At 43.5% G+C, this 21071-nt stretch overlaps 1 protein-coding gene across 2 annotated transcripts in view; it reads right to left on the bottom strand.

Annotated features, from left to right (window-relative positions):
* Positions 1 to 631: 631 nt before the first annotated feature.
* Positions 632 to 21071, bottom strand: part of LOC132868489 (ras-related protein Rab-26-like) — a 451289-nt gene continuing 430849 nt past the window's right edge. The window contains exons 8-9 of one of the 2 annotated variants that reach the window (XM_060901404.1): positions 4794 to 4870; positions 632 to 1353 (exon numbers count right to left, since the gene is read on the bottom strand). In XM_060901404.1, coding sequence (XP_060757387.1) covers positions 1251 to 1353; positions 4794 to 4870 — 180 coding nt within the window. In that variant the 3' untranslated portion in view covers positions 632 to 1250. The remainder of the gene's footprint in view (positions 1354 to 4793; positions 4871 to 21071) is intronic. The other variant, XM_060901405.1, reaches the window with a different exon arrangement.

Raw genomic sequence — 21071 nt, 5'->3', positions numbered from 1 at the left:
CAGTGCACCACCACTCCAGGGTCTGCTAAATCTTTCTGAAGGTCTTTTGCAGTCAAACGGGGTTTTATTTGCCTTTCTAGCAATCCAATGAGCAGTTCTTTCAGAAAGTTTTGTTCATCTTCCAGACCTCACCTTGATCTTGACTGTTTCTGTTAACTGCCATTTCTTAATAACATTACAATCTGAGGAAACAGTTACCTGAAAACACTTTGCTACGTTCTTATAGCCTTCTCCTGCTTTGTGAGCATCAATTATTTTATTATTCAGAATGCGAGGGAGTTGCTTAGAGGAGCCCATGGCTGTTGATTTTAGGGACAAGTTTGAGGAGTCAGAGAATTTATACAGCTTTGAAATCTGCATCATCTGACCTTTCCTAATGAAGAATTTGAACAAGCCACAGCTCAATAAGCTAATTAAGGTCTGGAACCTTGGTAAAAGTTACCTGAGAACTCAAATGTATTGGGGTGCCCAAACTTTCGCATGGTGTTCCTTTTCTTTTTTCACTCTCCAATTGTACAAAACAAAAATAATACACAAATCTTGCAGAAAACGCTGAAAAGAAATGTGTCATCTTTACCTTTATGCCTTTTGGTGATCAGTTCATCTTCTGCTCACTTAACTATTCACAGTAACAGACATTTTCAGTAAGGGTGCCCAAACTTTTGCATGCCACTGTATATAACAATTATATAATTTTAAAATAACGTTGGTGTATTTAATATGTGGCTCCTAATTTCTTTAAATGATCAAAAAGATGGAACAATTTTATATATACTTTATATCTGCATGTTTGTGGTATTGCTTTACTGTTTCTCTAAAGAGTGCACTTCTTCCCATTATCCTAACATTATCAGGGTATGCCGTGCTTACAGACATAAAAGGGCAGAAAACTGTGCTTCTCCAGAACCTTTTCCATGAAACAGTATAAAGAAAATATTGTATCCATGAGCCCTTCAAGGCTCTCCCAGACTTGAAATTGATTAAAAACCCACACGGTGTCACAAAACTGATGGAACGCTGCACACTGTTCACTGCTTATCATTTGTCATGTAATCAGGGTACATACACTCACACAAATATGTGATGCAGGTGGACAAATTTAAACATAGTCAATAAGAACCATATGTCCACATACATACATACATACATACACGCACGCACAAAAAAAAAATCCCACAGCTGGGCAAATGTAAACACATTTATGATAACCATGTGTGTATGTACATATACAAACACACCCGCTTGTGGTTTTAGGACCTGCAGCACCCCATGGTCTTCGTTTCTTTGTTGACATACTCATGCAGTTTAAACTTGGGCTCATCCACACCCTTCATGGACCTGTGCTTCAACTCTCTGCAAGGATGAAGAAGAAAAACAGAATGAAGACTGAAAATTCCTCATGGCCGAATCATGCTCAGAGGGCAGGTTTAGTCATTTTTAGATAGTCTAGGCCTGTAAGTAAAACATTTTTTCCCACCAAGTTCAAATATCACTGACAAGAAAATATGAACGGGCATTTTTATTGTACTTATAGGCCACTTTGCATTAAGTCTAAGCAGGTAAAATTGGTACCAGAACAGTCACAAGGATTGTAGCATAAATTAAAATACCTTCATAAAAATACTTATTTTTGCATTGTGTGTTTTATATCCATATGCATAAGAATCATTTTCTGTCTTCACACTAGCTGTTAATGCAAAGTAGTTCATCAGTTTATTTGTTCAATTAAAATATTCTGTTGCTTTCTTATAGCTGCATGGTCCTGGTTCGATCCTGAGCTTGGGTTGCTATATCTGTGGCATTTATTTGCATGTTGTCTTTGTATCAAAGAAGAAGAACAACTTTATTCATCACATGCTTGTGAAATTCCTCTCTGCATTTAACCCATCTGAAGTAGTGAACACACACATGCACACACGTGAGCAATGAGCGCACACACACATACCCAGAGCAGTGGGCAGCCAAGCTAACAGTGCCCAGGGAGCAGTTGGGAGTTATGTGCCTCACTCAAGGGCACCTCAGCCCAAGGCCATCCTATATTAACCAAACTGCAAGTGGATTTCCTCTAGGTTACCTCACATTTCTCAAAAGATCTAAACTGTCCCAATCTGTGAATGAGTTTGTCATTGTCATATGCATATGCATGGTGCCCTGCGATGGACTGTTGTCCCATCCTGGATGTATATTCCTGCCTTGCACGAAGTATTCCTGGAATAGGCCAGAGGATGAATGAGTTTGTAGGCTTACAGCCCTATATGTCTATGTAAAGGTACTGTAAATGTAAACAACCTGATCCTGAACATGGACAAAACCAAAAAGATCATTGTTGACTTCAGGAAGAACCAGCCCAGTCACGCTCCATTTCTCATCAACAACATGGCTGTGGAGGTAGTCAATAGCACCAAGTTCCTGGGGGTGGACATCACAGACAATTTCACCTGGTCTGTGAACACCGTGTCACTGGTCAAGAAGGCACAGCAACATCTGCACTTCCTGCATAGGATGAGGAGAGCCCACCTACCACCACCCATGCTCACTACATTCTACAGAAGCATCATAGAGAGCGTTCTGACCAGCTGCATCTCTGTGTGGTGTGGAGGCTGCAGTGCCTCTGACTGGAAGACTGTGAGGTAGGGCTGTGCAATATGGGAAAAAATGAATATCCCGATACATTTTCTCCATTTCACGATATACGATATCTCGATATATTTAAATCTCCTCTAAAGGACCCCATGAAATCTAACTTTTACGCTTTACTGTTTTCACTACAATCCCTGCAGATTAAATAACATTCTTGGTTAACTTTTACAGGTGGTTTTCAACAACACATTTTAAATTTTCATGTTAGTGATTAATCACAACTGAATTGAAATAAGACTATTTTTATTCAACAAAGATGTGGCACAAACTGCCAAAACAATCTTGAAAATTGCAACAAAGGGGCAATACAATACAGAGCTGCTCAGAGCTCAAATCAATAAAGTGCAAGCTCAACACTGAGAAAGACATTTAGCCTAAATAAGAAAAGTGCTCATTCATTAAATTATTTTAAAAAATAGATCTCCAAGCTATTAACCTGACTACTGAGAACCACTGGAACATTCACAATAGAAAGAGAGAGAGAGAGAGAGATTGAGAGAGATCTGCAAAACATAATTTTTCTCTTTGCACACTTTTGAACTGAATGTTTTCTGGCTCTGCCTCTCAGATGTGTATAATTCCGGTTTTGCCTTTTCTGTAAAATGTCTGCGACCAGGCAACTCATATTTGGACTTGAGTGTGTTTAGTAATTTTTGGAAGCCTGGTTTTTCCACTATACTAACTGGGATCATGTCTTCGGCAATGAAGTTAGTGATTGCATCCGTTATAGCTCTCCATCTTTGACTCGTTTTCTCATATGGGGTGGCTTTGGAGAATGAGGCCGCTATGGTCATTTGTTTAGCTCGTGGGGGGGTTTTAGCTTGTGGGCAAGTAGTTCGGAGTTTAAGAGACTCTTCATACTGTACCGGGTGAGTTTTCAGGTGATGGAACACATTTGTCGTGCTGCTGCCTTTCGTGATGACAGGTGTTTTTTGCACACTTTACAAACTGGCATTTGCTGTTCCACGTCCTCCTCACGATATCCAAAAAACTGCCAGATGACTGACCCCTTACTAGTTCTTTTAGGAACCAATTCGTCCGCTTCCATTTTTAATTTGTTGCTGAAATTGACAGAGCTTACACGGTAGCCTATGCAACACCAGCGATTGCACGAACTGAGTCAGCGCTGTAAACCGAAACTAGAAAATCTTCCCGCCGGCAGTGTTGCCAGATACTGCTGACGTTTTCCAGCCCAAAATATGTTCAAAACCCGCCAAAACGCACTTAAAACCGCCCAATCTGGCAACACAACCGAAACTAGAAAATCTTCCAGGAAGTTCCTTTCAGCACCGAGATGTCACCCGGGATTGGTTGGCGAGTGCGTGATGTTATTGTTTTTTTTACCCTTAGGCAGCCTCTCACGTTACTGCCTGAGGGACAGGGAGAAAACCACCGGAAAAGGTTTTAAACAAACGCAACAAACACAAGTCGGAAGATGACCATAAAATACTTGATAGTTATGATATAATAATTTTATGTATCGCACACAGAATTTTCGGCGATATATCGAGTATATTCGATATATCGCACAGCCCTACTGTGAGAAGAGTGGTGAGAACAGCAGAGAAAATCATTGGGACTTCTCTTCCCGCCATTCAAGACACTGCGCCTAGGCGCTGCATGTCCCAAGCCAGAAACATCATCAGTGACCCCTCACACCCTCACTATGGACTGTTCTCCCTCCTGGGCTCTGGAAAGAGATTTTGCAGCATTCAGTGCAGGACCACCAGGTTCTGTAACAGCTTTTCCCCCCAGGTCACCAGACTGCTGAACTCCGAATCCAAACTCTAAACTTCTATTTATACTTGAACAATTCCTAATTCCACAGGTCACTTTATACTATTGCACTTTATTTTTGCTGCTGCATGATTTAATACACTTTCATATTTAATTCTGTGCTGAGCCAAATTGCAACAAAATTTCGTTCAGTGTACACTTGTTGCATACTGAATGACAATAAAGGTTGTCTAAGTTGATTATCTAACATAGGCCTGCATAGACTATCAAAACCTTTTGGGAAACAGGAAATGAAAACCACAACTTTAATACACTGAAGGTAAATCATTGCCATTAACAAATCACACATACAAAGTATTTTCTCATGTGTATTGTTGTAATCTGTCCTCCAAACTGCACATGGAAGGTCTACTCACTTGGCTATGGCAGTGAAGGCCAGGTCCACATTAAGGCCAGACCGAGCACTTGTCTCCATGAAAGGCACCCCAAACTCCTTTAGTAAACAAACATACCCATGTGGAGAAAGAGTTGTCAGTAATAAGATGGCATTAGTGTAAAGAATTATTTCATCTTTTTTTTTTCAGCCTTGCCTATCGCATGTGTAACGTATGCGGGATTACCATTTATCTCTTGTGTGATGAAACAGTCCCTTCAGGGACAAAAATACACAACCAGTTAAAATAATATTAAGCACAATCATAGCCACTATAAACAGAAGTTGAAAAAGTGTGGACCACCTGGAAAAATTTTTCAGGATTTGGACCCATGCATACATCTATCTGCATTGGGAAATGATGCTAAGCAAATAAGGCCATTATTTAATATCAAAATGCAGAAAGAAATTAACCAAACACTGAAAAGCAGCCAACCAGAATGAAGAAACTGTGTCTGGCATGGTTTAGTGTTGAAATGAAAAGATATGTAATAACCATTAAATAAACAGATTAGATAGGATGGATGGATAGATAGATAATCCAAGCATCTATGAATAGCCTATCTGCCCAAGATCTAGACCAATGCTTGGTGGTACCTCTTGTACTAAAACACACCCATTACCCAGTTGAGTTAATAAAAATCCACATCTGTGCCTCTGATTAACATTTACAAATGACAGTAAACCCCATGGGCGGCACGGTGGTGTAGTGGTTAGCGCTGTCGCTTCACAGCAAGAAGGTCCGGGTTCGAGCCCCGTGGCCGGCGAGGGCCTTTCTGTGCGGAGTTTGCATGTTCTCCCCATGTCCGCGTGGGTTTCCTCCGGGTGCTCCGGTTTCCCCCACAGTCCAAAGACATGCAGGTTAGGTTAACTGGTGACTCTAAATTGACCGTAGGTGTGAATGTGAGTGTGAATGGTTGTCTGTGTCTATGTGTCAGCCCTGTGATGACCTGGCGACTTGTCCAGGGTGTACCCCGCCTTTCGCCCGTAGTAAGCTGGGATAGGCTCCAGCTTGCCTGCGACCCTGTAGAACAGGATAAAGCGGCTACAGATAATGAGATGAGTAAACCCCATTATCGACATTTTAGTATAGGGTTCACACATGCACAATTGTGATTATAAACTTAAAGTAGATTCAAACATTTTTGAATCTTGCAATAATTATTCCATCCATCCATCCATCCATCCATCCATCCATCCATTATCTGTAGCCACTTTATCCTGTTCTACAGGATCGCAGGCAAGCTGGACCTATCCCAGCTGACTATGGGCGAGAGGCGGGGTACACCCTGGACAAGTCACCAGGTTATCGCAGGACTGACACAGAAACAAACAACCATTCACACTCACATTCACACCTATGGTCAATTTAGAGCCACCAATTAACCTATCCTGCATGTCTTTGGACTGTGGGGAAAACCGGAGCACCTGGAGGAAACCCACGCAGACATGGGGAGAACATGCAAACTCCACAGAGAAAGGCCCTTGCTGGCCGCCGACCTTCCTGCTGTGAGGTGACAGTGCTAACCACTATACCACCGTGCTGCCTGCAATAATTATTATTTATATTAATTTAGATTATTTAATTGCAAATCAAGTATTTTTAAGGATGTTGAAATATTATGCTCAAAATTACAAACACCGACCAGACAAAAGTTGGATCGTACACGTATGTCAAAGGTGAATTTGATTAATAAGCCGATTGTACAATTTGACCATATGCAATTTGCTGAATAAAATCCATTCTATTCAACATGAAATAATAAATGTTCTTTGCTCAGTTTTTTTAAGATGAAACGAAAAAGACAATTTCAAACCCTTTAGCCTCTGTCACAATACCACCATCTCTTAGTATTTACACACACACCTACCATGAGGATGATTCTCAGGATTATGTAAACTTCTCTTTAATTCTAAATCAAGTGTTGTTTTTATTATGTATAACTAAGCCAAAAATGTATATTACTTAATACAAAGCAGTGGCTAAATAATTGTAAGGTGTGGGGAATTTAGGCTACGTTTACATTACGTCGAATCAGCGGATCATCAGATTAACGTTCTTAAAACGATTCGCGTTGACACTAAAACCGTTAGCCGTGCACACAGCAACACCAATACGCGGATACGCTCGGCTCCGCAGGCATCCTGCGCTCCAAATCACTCCGCCCTGAACAGCGAGTGCCCTCTGGAGGGTGCGCACTCCGGCCCTGCGCAGCTCACAGAGCGCGCGAGTGAAGTGAACAAGCCACGATTCGGGACTGAGCCGCTGTGTGTGTGATCCCAGCGCATATCACTTATTACTTGCAAGTGGAAGGATGGCAAGCCTAAAGACAATCATAACTACACAATGGGCAGTATTTGCATCAGTATTTGCAGTATTTTCATACTTTTATACTCTTTAATGAAAGGTGATACAAGGCGGAAGTCTGCGCCGTTTTTCAGCAGTCGCGTCACATGACCAACGCCAGCGAATCAGGAAGGTGGATGTCACAGTGACGTTGTCCAATGAGACGCCAGCTAGAGCTCAGCACAGCGTATTCGCGTATTCTCAATGTTTACACAGCACCGGAGCTGATACGATCTAGATTGAATACGTGGACGCTGGCGGATTCCCGTTTCCCCGCTTTTTCAGGGGGGTTAATGTAAACGGACAGTGCGTCCGCGAAGAAAACGAGACAGATACGGTCTAGTGTAAACGTAGCCTTAGCCCACTGAAGATGCCAAGATAGGATGACAAACCTGGGAATACAGGCATTAACAACAGATTCTGTAGACAAATTAGACAGCTAATCACTGATAAGAAGCCCATAACAACACTGTCGGAGTAGCCACACACAATCCTTACATCACATTTCTCAATCACCTAATGCATCAAAATTAGTCACTAATGTAGTTAATATAGTAACAAAAATACTGTCAATGCACAAATGCTACAATTACTAAAAATACATTTTCGCATTACTCACACCATAGGAAAAATTCCAGGTTTCTAAGCAGCTCAAATTATAACCCCAAATCAGAAAACGTTGGGATGGTATGTTGAAATTGAAATTCAAACTGAAAACAATGATTTGTAAATAATCTTTTGCCTGTATTGCACTCAAAACAATATAACAGCACATTATTTGATGTTTTACCTCATGAATTGTATTGGTTTTCCAAAATAAACACTTCTTTCAATATTGATTCTTGCAACATATTTTTTTTTTTAAAGTTGGGACAGTAAAGCATTTACCACTTTATAATATTGCCATTCCTTCTCACAACACTTAAAAGATGTTTAGGGACTGAAGACACCAAGTGAGTGTTTCAAGCATTATTTTGTCTCATTCTTACTGCAAATAGGTCTTAACGTGTGCAACAATACAGGGTCATCATTGTAATAATTTTCATTTCAAATTACAGTCTCTACTGGGGACAGAGGGGACAGACACCCTCTCCTTCTGCAGCCATGAATTTGTAATGTGTGCAAAATGTGGTTTTGCATTGCGATGTTGAAATATCCCTATATCCCCATATCTTGAAGGCAGCATATGTTACTTCAAAACCTCAATGTACTTTTCTGCATTAATGCTGTGTGTTACCTTTGCTACGTTCACTGACACAACCCCATACCATAAGAGAACCTGGCTTTTGGACTCATTGCTGGTAACAGTCTTTATGGTCCTTTTCATCTTTGGTCTGGAGCACATAGCATCCATTTCTTCCAAAAAAGACCTGGGATACTGATACTTCTGACCACAATACATGTTTCCACTGGGTGATGGGCCATCCTAGATGCCTCTAAGTCCAGAGAAGTTGACAGCACTTCTGGACACAGTTTGTAAGGCTTCATTTTTGCACAGTAAAGTTTTAACTGGCATTTGTGGATGTACCTCTGTATTGTAATGCTTGACAAAGGTTTGACAATGTAACCCTGAGCCCATGTGGTTATATCAGCTATAAATAGATGAACGATGGTTCTTAACGCATGGCCGTCTGAGGGATCGGTGATCACAAGTGTTCAGCTAAGGCTGGTGCCCTTTAGGCACCAAAATTCCTCCAGATTCCTTGAATCATTTAATGATATGCACTGTAGAGGGTGAAACATCCAAATTCCTTCATATCTTTATTTCAGGAACATGTTTTTTAAAACATTTCAATAATTTTCTCATGCATTTGTTGACAAATGACATCTTCGGCCCATTTTTGCTCCTCAAAGACTAGGCCTTTCCTGGGTACTGGTTTGTACCAAATCATGATTACAATCACTCATTTCAAATCACATCATTATTTAATCGTTTTAACTCATTACCAGACCTAAACTGCCCCCATCTTAACTTTTTTTGGAATGCGTTGTAGGCCTGAAATGCAGGAATGGATGTATATTAGCAAATTAAATGAAGTTGACCAGATAAAAGATGAAATATCTTGGGTTCAAACTGTCTACAATGAAATACAAGTCAAAGTAAATTTAGAAATCACTGCTTTTTTTATTTATTTGCTGTGGCAGCGGGGGCGTGGTCAAGCGTCGGTCTGTGAATGGAGGGCGGAGTCAGGGAAGGTAAGTGGCAGAATCACTGCATCTGATGTCAGTTAACCTGTGTTTGTGTGTCTTCCCCAGTGGCCGCACCCTATAAAAGGAGAGAGCGAGCAGAGGAAGGGAGCTCTCTCCCCAACCAGACGACTTATGTGTGTGCGTGTATGTGTGGCTGGGAGATTGTAAAGTCATTGAAAAGTGCAAAAATAAAGAGTTTTGGAAACTTAGTTCTGGCCTGCCGTACTTCTGTGCTCCATCCCCCGCTCGAAGTTCTACAGTGGTGCTGAAACCCGGGAATTGGAGCACAGAGGAGAACAGCCCCATGAAGTTCTCCCCTTTCGCAGATCTGATCCACGCCCTCGCCACGGCCCAACAGAGCCAGCACCAGGCGCTGGTCACCCTCCGAAAGGAGTAAGAGCAAAGGTTCGAGGCCCTGGTGCTGGTGCAACAGGAAGATCGTCAGGCATTCTGGCACCTCCTCGCGTCGGCGGGGTCCACCACCTCCACCACTGCGGGCCCTCCCCACCTCACCCTAACGAAGATGGGCCCGCATGATGACCCCCGAGGCCTTCATCACGCTCTTTAAGCAAGCAGCAGAGGCCTGGGGCTGGCCGGTGGAACAGCGCTCGGCACACCTCCTCCCCCTGCTAACGGGCGAGGCGCAGCTGGCTGTGCTACAGCTCCCCGCCGACAGCTGGCTGGTCTACGCAGACCTCCACCGGGCCGTCCTCCAGCATGTGGGGCGCACCCCAGAACAACAACACCAGCGCTTCTGCGCTCTACGCCTAGAGGCGGTCGGCCGGCCATTCGCGTTTGGCCAGCAACTCCGGGATGCATGCCGGTGGTGGCTGAGGGCTGACAACCGCGATGCTGAGGGAATCATCGTTCTGGTGGTACTGGAGCAGTTCATCGCCCGACTTTCCAAAGGGACCGCGGAGTGGGTCCAGTGCCATCGCCCAGCATCGCTGGATCAGGCCATTGAGCTGGCGGAGGACCGTTTGGCGACTGTTCCGATGGCAGGACAGCACATCTCCTCTTCTCCCCTCTCCTCTGTCTCTCTCTCCCCCTCCCCTTCTGTTCCTTGTCCTCGCCTTGTTCCCCCACCACGGAGGCGGGGGCCAGCTCCACCCCAGCTGGCCCGCCACACCCATGGTGCCCTCCTGTTTCCCACTTCCGTGTCTGTCTCTCCCCCCCTCCTCAGGTGAGTGAGCCCCAGAACGCCGGTGCAGAGAGAGCTTGGGCCGATTTGCTGGCACTGCGGGGAGCCGGGGCACCTCCAGCATCAGTGCTCAGTAATGGAGGTGGGCACGGTGGTCCGGATCCCCGACACACCAGGGACCGCCCTTGATTGGGCCAGAGCGTATCGCATACCGGTGAGTATCCAAGGGGATAGGTATCAGGCTTTGGTGGACTCCGGCTGTAATCAGACCTCAATCCACCAAAGCCTGGTGCAAGACGAGGCATTGGGGAGAGCACAATTGGTGGTGTTGTGTGTGCACAGGGATGTTCACAACTACCCTTTAGTGTCGGTCCACATTCTATTTCGAGGGGAGAAATTTAGTGTAAAGGCGGCGGTTAATCCTCGCCTTACTCACTTGATGATTTTGGTGACTGACTGGCCGGGATTTCGGGAATTAATGACTCATTTAGTGAAGAGTGGGGCCTGCCATAGTTCAGCAGGGGGAGGTCCTGGTGTGGCATTGATGGGAGCAGCTGTCACAGAGCTATCTACATCATCACTGCGTCAGAGTGAGGAGCAGCAGGCTCCTCCTCCTTTTCTCGGGGAATCCCTCGCCGATATCCCGTTAGAGCAGTCGCGAGATGAGACTCTGCGGCATGCATTTGACCAAATGAGAGTAATCGATGGTCAAATGCTCCAGCCAAACGCCACCCCGTCCTTCCCCTATTTTTCCATTATGAAGGATAGATTATACCGAGTGATGCAGGACACTCAGACTAAGGAGCCGATCACACAACTTTTGATCCCAAAGAGCCGCCGGGAATTGGTATTCCAGGCAGCTCACTTTAATCCCATGGCTGGACACTTGGGGCAGGATAAGACACTAGCCCGAATAATGGCCCGGTTCTATTGGCCAGGGATTCGTGGCGATGTCCGTAGGTGGTGTACGGCGTGCCGCGAATGCCAGTTAGTAAATCCAGCGGCCATTCCAAAAGCGCCTTTATGCCCTCTGCCATTAATCGAGACCTCGTTCGAAAGAATTGGGATGGATCTCGTCGGGCCATTAGATCGGTCAACACGAGGGTATCACTTTATTTTAGTTCTGGTGGACTATACAACGCGATACCCGGAAGCAGTGCCTCTTCGCAATACCTCAGCATGTAGTATTGCGGAAGCACTCTTCCACGTCATCTCCCGAGTTGGAATCCCCAAAGAGATTCTGACTGATCAAGGAACCATGTTTATGTCACGCACACTGTGTGAACTGTATGGGTAACTGGGAATTAAGCCGATCCGCATCAACGTTTATCACCCACAAACAGATGGCTTAGTCGAACGGTTCAATCGCACCCTCAAGAACATAATTAAAAAGTTTGCATGCGAGGACGCACGCAATTGGGATAAATGGCTTGAACCCCTGTTATTCGCAGTGCGAAAGGTCCCACAAGCCTCCACGGGGTTCTCCCTGTTTGAATTATTATATGGGCATAAGCCACATGGCATCCTAGATATACTATGGGAAAATTGGGAGGAAGGACCTTCAACGAGCAAAAATGAAGTTCAATACGTTATTGACCTGCGCGCAAAACTCCACACACACACACACACACACACACCTAACCCAGGAGAATTTGTGGCAGGCCCAAGAACGGCAAACCCATCTGTACGACAGGGGTACGCGCCTGAGGGAGTTCGCACCGGGCGATAAAGTACTCGTGCTGTTGCCTACGTCGAGCTCCAAATTGATCGCCAAGTGGCAAGGACCCTTTGAGGTCACACGGTGAGTCGGGGACGTCGACTATGAGGTGAGGCGAACAGACAGGGGTGGGGCGCTACAGATTTACCACCTCAATCTGCTCAAACTTTGGAACGAGGAGGTCCCCGTGGCATTGGTGTCATTGGTTCCGGAGAAGGCGCAGCTGGGGCCGGAGGTTCAAAAGGGAACATTGACATCGCTTACCTCTCCGGTCCCCTGTGGAGACCACCTCTCCCCAACCCAACTCACAGAGGTTGCCCAGTTGCAGACCGAATTTTCGGACGTGGTCTCACCCCTGCCCGGCCGCACCCGCCTCATAGAACACGACATTGAGATGCCCCCAGGGGTGGTAGTGCGCAGCCACCCTTACAGACTGCCCGAACACAAGAAAAAGGTGGCTCGGGAAGAACTCGAGGCCATGCTCAACATGGGCATCGTCGAGGAGCCCCACAGTGACTGGAGCAGCCCAATGGTCTTGGTTCCCAAGGCCGACGGGTCGGTCCGGTTCTGTGTGGACTATAGAAAAGTCAACACGGTGTCTAAATTCGATGCATACCCAATGTCTTGTATTGACGAGTTGCTGGATCGACTAGGCACGGCTCGCTTTTATTCGACACTGGATTTGACAAAGGGTTATTGGCAGATCCCCTTGACTCCATTATCCTGAGAAAAAAACGGCCTTTTCCACACCATTTAGCTTACACCAATTTGTCACACTTCCTTTTGGGCTGTTTGGGGCGCCCGCTACATTCCAGCAGCTTATGGACAGGGTCGTCTGCCCCCACGCCACCTATGCAGCCGTATACTTAGACGATATTATAATCTATAGTAATAACTGGCATTTGCAACACCTGAGGGCAGTCCTTGGGTCGCTGAGGTGAGTGGGTCTCACAGCCAACCCGAAGAAGTGTGCGATTGGGCGGGTGGAAGTATGGTATCTGGGCTTCCACTTGGACAATGGGCAGGTGTGTCCCCAAATTAATAAGACAGCAGCAATTGTGGCCTGCCCGAGGCCCAAGACCAAAAAGGGGGTGAGACAGTTCCTGGGGCTGGCTGGCTACTATTGTAGGTTTATACCTAATTATTCGGATGTCACCAGCCCGCTGACTGATCTCACTAAAAAGGGGGCGCCAGATCCAGTCCAGTGGACGAAGCAATGCCAGCGGGCTTTCTCTGAGGTGAAGGCTGCACTGTGTGGGGTGCGCCACTGTTACACTCCCCTGAATTTTCTCTCCCTTTTATGGTGCAGACGGACGCATCGGACAGAGGGCTGGGGGCTGTTCTGTCCCAGGAGGTGGAGGATCAGCCAGTGCTGTACATCAGCAGAAAGCTGTCAGTGCGTGAGGGACACTACAGCACGATAGAGAAGGAGTGCCTAGCCATCAGGTGGGCAATCCTCGCCCTCCGCTACTACCTGCTGGGATGCCCGTTCACCCTCTGTTTGGACCACATGCCCCAGTGGCTCCACCGCATGAAGGATGCCAACACGCGGATCACCTGTTGGTATCTGGCACTCCAACCCTTTAACTTCAAGGTGGTCCACAGGCCGGGGGCGCAGATGGTCGTGGTGGATTTCCTCTCCCGTCGGGGGGGGGGGGGGGGGGGGGGGGGGGGATTCAACAGCAGGCCGGATGGCTGCCCGGCCTGAGTTGGGCGGTGGGGGTATGTGGCAGCGGGGGTGTGGTCAAGCGTCGGTCTGTGAACGGAAGGCGGAGTCATGGAAGGTAAGTGGCAGAATCACTGCACCTGATGTCAGTTAACCTGTGTTTGTGTGTCTTCCCCAGTGACTGTGCCCTATAAAAGGAGATGGAGAGCAGAGGAAGGGAGCTCTCTCCCCAACCAGATGACTTATGTGTGCGTGTATGTGTGGCTGGGAGATTGTAAAGTCACTGAAAAGTGCAAAAATAAAGAGTTTTGGAAACTCAGTTCTGGCCTGCCATACTTCTGTGCTCCACCCCCCACTCGAAGTTCTACATTTGTATTTTCCATTCTGTCCAAACTTTTTCTGATTTGGGGTTGTACAAATACAACATATCAAATGTTGAAACTGAGAAATTTTATTGTGTTTGAAATATATATGCCTATTTTGGATTTGATATCAACAACTCATTTCAAAAATGTTGGGACAGAGGCATGTTTACCACTGTGTTGCATCACCTCTACTTTTACTTTGTAAACATTTTGAAACTGAGGAGACCAATTGCTGAAGTTTTGAAAAGTGAAATGTTGTTCCATTCTTGCCTGATATATAATTTAATTTCCTCAACAGTTTGGAATCTCCTTTGTTGTATTTTGCGGTTCATAATGCAGCAAATGTTTTCAATGGGAGACAGGTTTGGTTTGCAGGCAGGCCAGTTTAACACCCAGGCTCATTTAGTACAGAGCCATACAATTAATACATGCAGAATGCGATTTGGCATTGTCTTGCTGAATTAGGCAAGGCCTTCCCTGAAAAAGGATGTCATCTGGATGGCAGCATGTTGCTCCAAAACCTGTATATATTATTGAGCATTAAAATAAAAAATAATAAACATAAAAAAACAAAAAAACATAAAACTATACAAACACAAAACAAAAAACAAAGGGAAGAAAAAAAAGAAAAATAAAAAGCTCCAGTGAGAAGCAGCAGCCAAATACGCACAGCGTCCTTTCAATCAGAAATGGAAAACCTGGGGATTCATGAGAATGTACATGACATATTATATACACAAGCCTAATGTATAATGACAGAGATAATGTGCCTAAGATGTGTAATTGCTGACCTGTGTGTGTATGTGTGTGTGTGTGTGTGTGTGTGTGTGTGTGTTTGAAAACATTTCAACAGGGGACAATGTTTAGTGATTCTCTAATGATTGATAAGCCAGCACCAATGACTATGAAGATACTGATCTTGACTCAGTTTTTTGTTGTCCATCCATTAGTCTCTAATGCAAAAATTTCCTTGTGACTTTGGGCCTCCATCTTGTCAGCTGAAGATTGGCTCTCCAGCTACTACCCATTTCCTGAGTGCTGGGTTTCAGCATAGTGCACAATGGATGAATGGGTTGGCTGTGGCCTCTCTGAATGGTCTTTTAATACTGCTGTTTTCTCACACATTCATATCGGAGATTTGTACTGCCATCACCCCTGGAGCCACGAGGTATAATTGGCTGTGTCTTTATATCCATCGGATCTCCTTTGAGGGCTGAAATGGTGATCAGTACGGTCTCAACATGAGAGTCTATCATCACTGCATTGCTAAGGGGCTGAAAAAATGTCATTCGTAGTTGTGAAAGGAGCAAGAAGATCTTCTTCTGGGGTAGGGCTCATCAATTGCAGTGCCATGTTCATAACTAGGATATACTGTATCATCCCACGTAGTCATCCCAGATGTGCTCTGGTATGAACAGAGGCTGGATGGGACATTCCAGCTCTTGGAATGGTGAACAAGGTCTTTCACACTGACTAGTTCAGGGCTTTTCAAAGTGTGGGGCGCGCCCCCCCGGGGGGCGCCAGAGTTCTTAAGGGGGGGCGCAACGTGAGGAAAAATAAACCAGAATAAGTTACTATTGTGGACATTTAGCGAACTTCAGCTAGCCTTTACCAGAGACAAAATAGATCGATTTTTAGTACCTAAAGCTACAGTGAGTGAGGAGACAGAGTCTGGGCCAAGCAAAAAAACACAGCCTCCAGGATGTTGTGATTTGCAACTTCAACACAAATTCAACCAATCCCCATGAATTCAGAGCGGTGTTGCAATTATATCCAATCACCGCAACTTTCCCGCAAATTTGACCAACCGTTGGCGTTGTCTTGAGGTGACGTCGACAAACTACCTTCCGCCTTACTTCCGTGTATACGTTCAAGAGAAGCAGCATGTGCGCAGTGTTGCCAGATTGGGCGGTTTCAAGTGCATTTTGGCGGGTTTTTACAGTGAAGGACTGTGTGCACTTTACATTATTTTTTACTTAATACAAGAAATTAATGGATGCCAACATTTTTGCCAAAATGGTATTTTATTTTCCATTGTTTAGGCAGCTTCAGCATCATACTGTGAGAGTCTGTTCAAATTGTTTTTTTTCTTCTATGAAGCCTGAGCCATTTATTTTATTAGTTTACAATTATTGTTTAATTTAGTCTTCAGGAGAGACTGCCTGCACACAGTACTAGTATTAATAGTTTTTTTTTCTTACATGAAAGCTGAGGCATTTATATTATATTTTAAGGTAACTTCATGCTGTGCTGTGAGGTTCTGTGCACTTTAACTTTTGAACCAACAGGTGCATTTGGATAAGTAAAGCCTATTTTTCTGCATTTTTGTAGTCCTGGTAATCTTTTATATTGGTAAAGTTGTTTATAGGACCATTTCTCAGTGTCTTTGTTTTTTTAATCAATAGTTTTTCGGTAATAACTTAATATTTAACATATCACTCAATTTTAATCACAAAAAGAGAAAATCACAACAATTTCTCACAACAAAAACTTAAAAAACACCACAACTTTCATCGCAATTTTTTGGAAAACCCCCACAACATCAGACATTTTAGCCCGCAACAATCACAAAAAAGGCCCGCGGAATCCTGGGGGGACTGAAAAAAGAAGGAAGTATGACCACGATTATTTAAAGTTTGGATTTTCATGGACTGGATCTGAAGATGCTCCACTGCCAGTGTGTTGTCTGCCAAGAGGTGCTAGCTAATGATGCTATGAGATGTTTAAAATGTGTAAAACAAGATGTTTTAAAAAGCACAGATGTTTAAAATGTGAAAAAAAAAAAAAAAAAATGTGTACAACAACCATTTTTTAAAAATACGAATGGAACATTAAGTATAGCAACAACAAAAATTGTAAGGGGGGGGGCTGTTGTTTATTTGCTCTCCGAGGGGGGGGGGGGGCTGACTCTCCCACACTTTGAAAACCCCTGGACTAGTTAATTTAGTAGCTTCCTCAAGAGTGGTGGTTCCATTCAGCAGCATACACCTGCAATGGCTCTTTGCTGAAATAAGGATGTGCATTCAGGTATGTTTAAGTTCTCAGCTGTTGTTTCTGGCCAAGGACTGCTTATACTGTATTTGGTTACATGTGCTGTCATAATTTGCTTTTATATAATCTGTGAGATTGTCCTAGTAGTTGAATGCTGCCTCTGACAGTGTAGATAGAAGCATTTTGACAAGCTGAGTTTTCTCCATACCTGTGGTATCGCAGCACACTTGAAATTGAAGTGTCCACTGAGAAAAGCATTTGTTATCTCCAGTGAAATTTGTCAGCAAAACATCTTTGAAATGTACAGTAGAGATTGTCACTGCATTCTCTGTCATCTCTGATGATCTTAATCTTAACACAAGAGACTTATTTCTGCACTGTACGTCTTCAGGGCAACAAAGCCATTTGCCTTTAAGACAGTTAAAATGTTTGAAACCACCTTTTGTCCACCATTTGTTAAAGCGTCGCCATGCTTTGTGTGATTGGACATGAAAAATCTTCATGTACTACGGTGGTGCTTGAAAGTTTGTGAACCCTTTAGAATTTTCTATATTTCTGCATAAATATGACCTAAAACATCATCAGATTTTCACACAAGTCCTAAAAGTAGATAAAGAGAACCCAGTTAAACAAATGAGACAAAAATATTATACTTGGTAATTTATTTATTGAGGAACATGATCCAATATTACATATCTGTGAGTGGCAAAAGTATGTGAACCTTTGCTTTCAGTATCTGATGTGATTCCCCTGTGCAGCAATAACTGTAACTAAACGTTTCCGGTAACTGTTGATCGGTCCTGCACACCGGCTTGGAGGAATTTTAGCCCATTCCTCTGTACAGAACAGCTTCAACTCTGGGATGTTGGTGGGTTTCCTCACATGAACTGCTCACTTCAGGTCCTTCCACAACATTTCGATTGAATTAAGGTCAGGACTTTGCCATTCCAAAACATTAACTTTATTCTTCTTTAACCATTCTTTGGTAGAACGACTTGTGTGCTTAGGGTCGTTGTCTTGCTGCATGACCCACCTTCTCTTGAGATTCAGTTCATGGACAGATATCCTGACATTTTCCTTTAGAATTCGCTGGTATCATTCAGAATTCATTGTTCCATCAATGATGGCAAGCCATCCTGGCCCAGATGCAGCAAAACAGGCCCAAACCATGACACTACCACCACCATGTTTCACAGATAGGATAAGGTTCTTATGCTGGAATGCAGTGTTTTCCTTCCTCCAAACATAACGCTTCTCATTTAAACCAAAATTTCCATTTTGGTTTCATCCATCCACAAAACATTTTTCCAATAGCCTTCTAACTTGTCCACATGACCTTTAGCAAACTGCAGACGAGCAGCAATGTTCTTTTTGGAGAGCAGTGGCTTTCTCCTTGCAACCCTGCCATGCACATCATTGTTGTTCAGTGTTCTCCTGATGGTGGACTCATGAACATTAACATTAGCCAATGTGAGAAAGGCCTTCAGTTGCTTAGAAGTTACCCTAGGGTCCTTTGTGACCTCACTGACTATTACACGCCTTGCTCTTGGAGTGATCTGTGTTGGTTGACCACTCCTGGGGAGGGTAACAATGGTCTTGAATTTCCTCCATTTGTACACAATCTGTCTGACTGTGGATTGGTGAAGTCCAAACTCTTTAGAGATGGTTTTGTAACCTTTTACAGCCTGATGAGCATCAACAATAATTTTTCTGAGGTCCTCAGAAATCTCCTTTGTTTGTGCCATGATACACTTCCACAAACATGTGTTGTGAAGATCAGACTTTGTTAGATCCCTGTTCTTTAAATAAAACAGGGTGCCCACTCACACCTGATTGTCATCCCATTGATTGAAAACACCTGACTCTAATTTCACCTTCAAATTAACTGCTAATCCTAGAGGTTCACATACTTTTGCCACTCACAGATATGTAATATTGGATCAGTTTCCTCAATAAATAAATGACCAAGTATAATATTTTTGTCTCATTTGTTTAACTGCGTTATCTTTATTTACTTTTAGGACTCGTGTGAAAATCTGATGATGTTTTAGGTCATATTTATGCAGAAATATAGAAAATTCTAAAGGGTTCACAAACTTTCAAGCACCACTGTATTAGTATTAGTATGTGCACACAAAACTGAAAAAACATTCTGATTCCCTGATGCACCACTTTCCTGACTCTTGGGTAAATATTATTAATACTGAGCAGGTCCCAAGTGAGCCAGAGCAATTCCTTCCACAAGGGTAAACATGAACTACAGCAGTTTATTAATATCACCATGAAATGTCAGTGCAACTCACTGTTTTAACATGTTTTCATTTACAAATATACTCAACCAGTAATTAACAACAATCACTGTTTAAACACTATTTAAGATCATAGTACACCAGTGGTGGACAGGAATACAGTATATGAAATTTGTTACTGTACTAAGAACTTTTTCCCCAAAATGTTTGCATTATATAATCTGTGAGACTGTCCTAGTAGTTGAATGCTGCCTCTGACAGTGTAGATAGAAGTCTAATTTGTGCAAACAGGTTGTGTTTGGCACAAATTTGACTGATTTACTTATTTTTTTTCGTAAATATGCTAGATATGGTTTCATTCATCTGATTTTAGAGTCAGCATCTAATAACATCTTAGAAATAAAACGTTTATTGTGTTCTAAGATGCCTACATTACTGTAGTATAGTGAACTGTTCATCCCTTTCATATGGTGGTACTATGTAACAGGTGTTCCATACATTCTGTATGTGTAAGTGTAGAATGAGATGATACCTGAAGAAGTAAAGAAATGTTAAGAACTCCTGCCTGCAACTACTTTAATACTACTACACATACAATATATTGGCGACGAGGAATGGCTTTTCTTGGACTCTCACAGCCTCCAGCCTTGTTAGAAACACCTGGTGAGCCAACAATGTTGTATATGTCCTGGATCCCAGTGGTTACATGTGCTAAACTAAAAGAGACATACCCCAAGAGACTTGCAGCTGTAATTGCAGCAAAAGGTGACTCTACAAATTATTGACTTTTTTTGGGGGGGAGGGGCGATTACCTATGCATACTCCAGATTTATGTTTTTTCATCTTAATTATTGTTTGTGTCACAATGAAACAACACTTTTCACCTTTAAAGTGGTAGGCATGTTGTGTAAATCAGATGGTGCTAACCCCCCAATATCCATTTTAATTCCAGCTTGTAATGTGACAACACATGGCAAACACAAAGGGGGATGAATACTTTTGCGTTATGTTTGGAGAAAGGAAAACACTGCATTCCAGCCTAAAAATACACCTAATTATTTATTATTGTCTACTTATCAAGCATTCACTAGGACTTCTTATCACTCAGTAGTACTAGTATAGTACTTTATCACACTATCACGCTTTCATCCACCTGTATCAGTTTTTGATGATAAATAAATTGCAAACACATCATTTCAACAACACAATCATTTTAATTAGATTTTTTTTTTAGCCGAACAGTTGAAAACTAACTTTTCATTTTGGACATTGGACACAGAACAGTGTAACGGAACAGAAAAGTGAAAGTTACTTTGATTACCAGCTGCGCACGTTATAGCACAAGATCTGGTTAAGCTGTACGCGCGCTGTAGCTCGCTCGTTGTTTGTCCAGTGAAACACTGCACACATAATAGAAGAGGCTGGATGCCGTGTTGCCAGATTGGGCGATTTTAAGTGCATTTTGGTGGGTTTTGAACATATTTTGGGCTGGAAACCGTCAGCAGTATCTGGCAACACTGGCTGGATGCTGGGTGCTGCCAGGAGCTGGGGCGGAAACTGTCCTATGCTCAGTTAGCTCAGCTGGGAAACACTTG

Source organism: Neoarius graeffei, chromosome 20 (genome assembly GCF_027579695.1).
Source record: "Neoarius graeffei isolate fNeoGra1 chromosome 20, fNeoGra1.pri, whole genome shotgun sequence".
NCBI classification, from domain to species: domain Eukaryota; kingdom Metazoa; phylum Chordata; class Actinopteri; order Siluriformes; family Ariidae; genus Neoarius; species Neoarius graeffei.
This window is presented reverse-complemented; position numbering and strand designations above follow the sequence as displayed.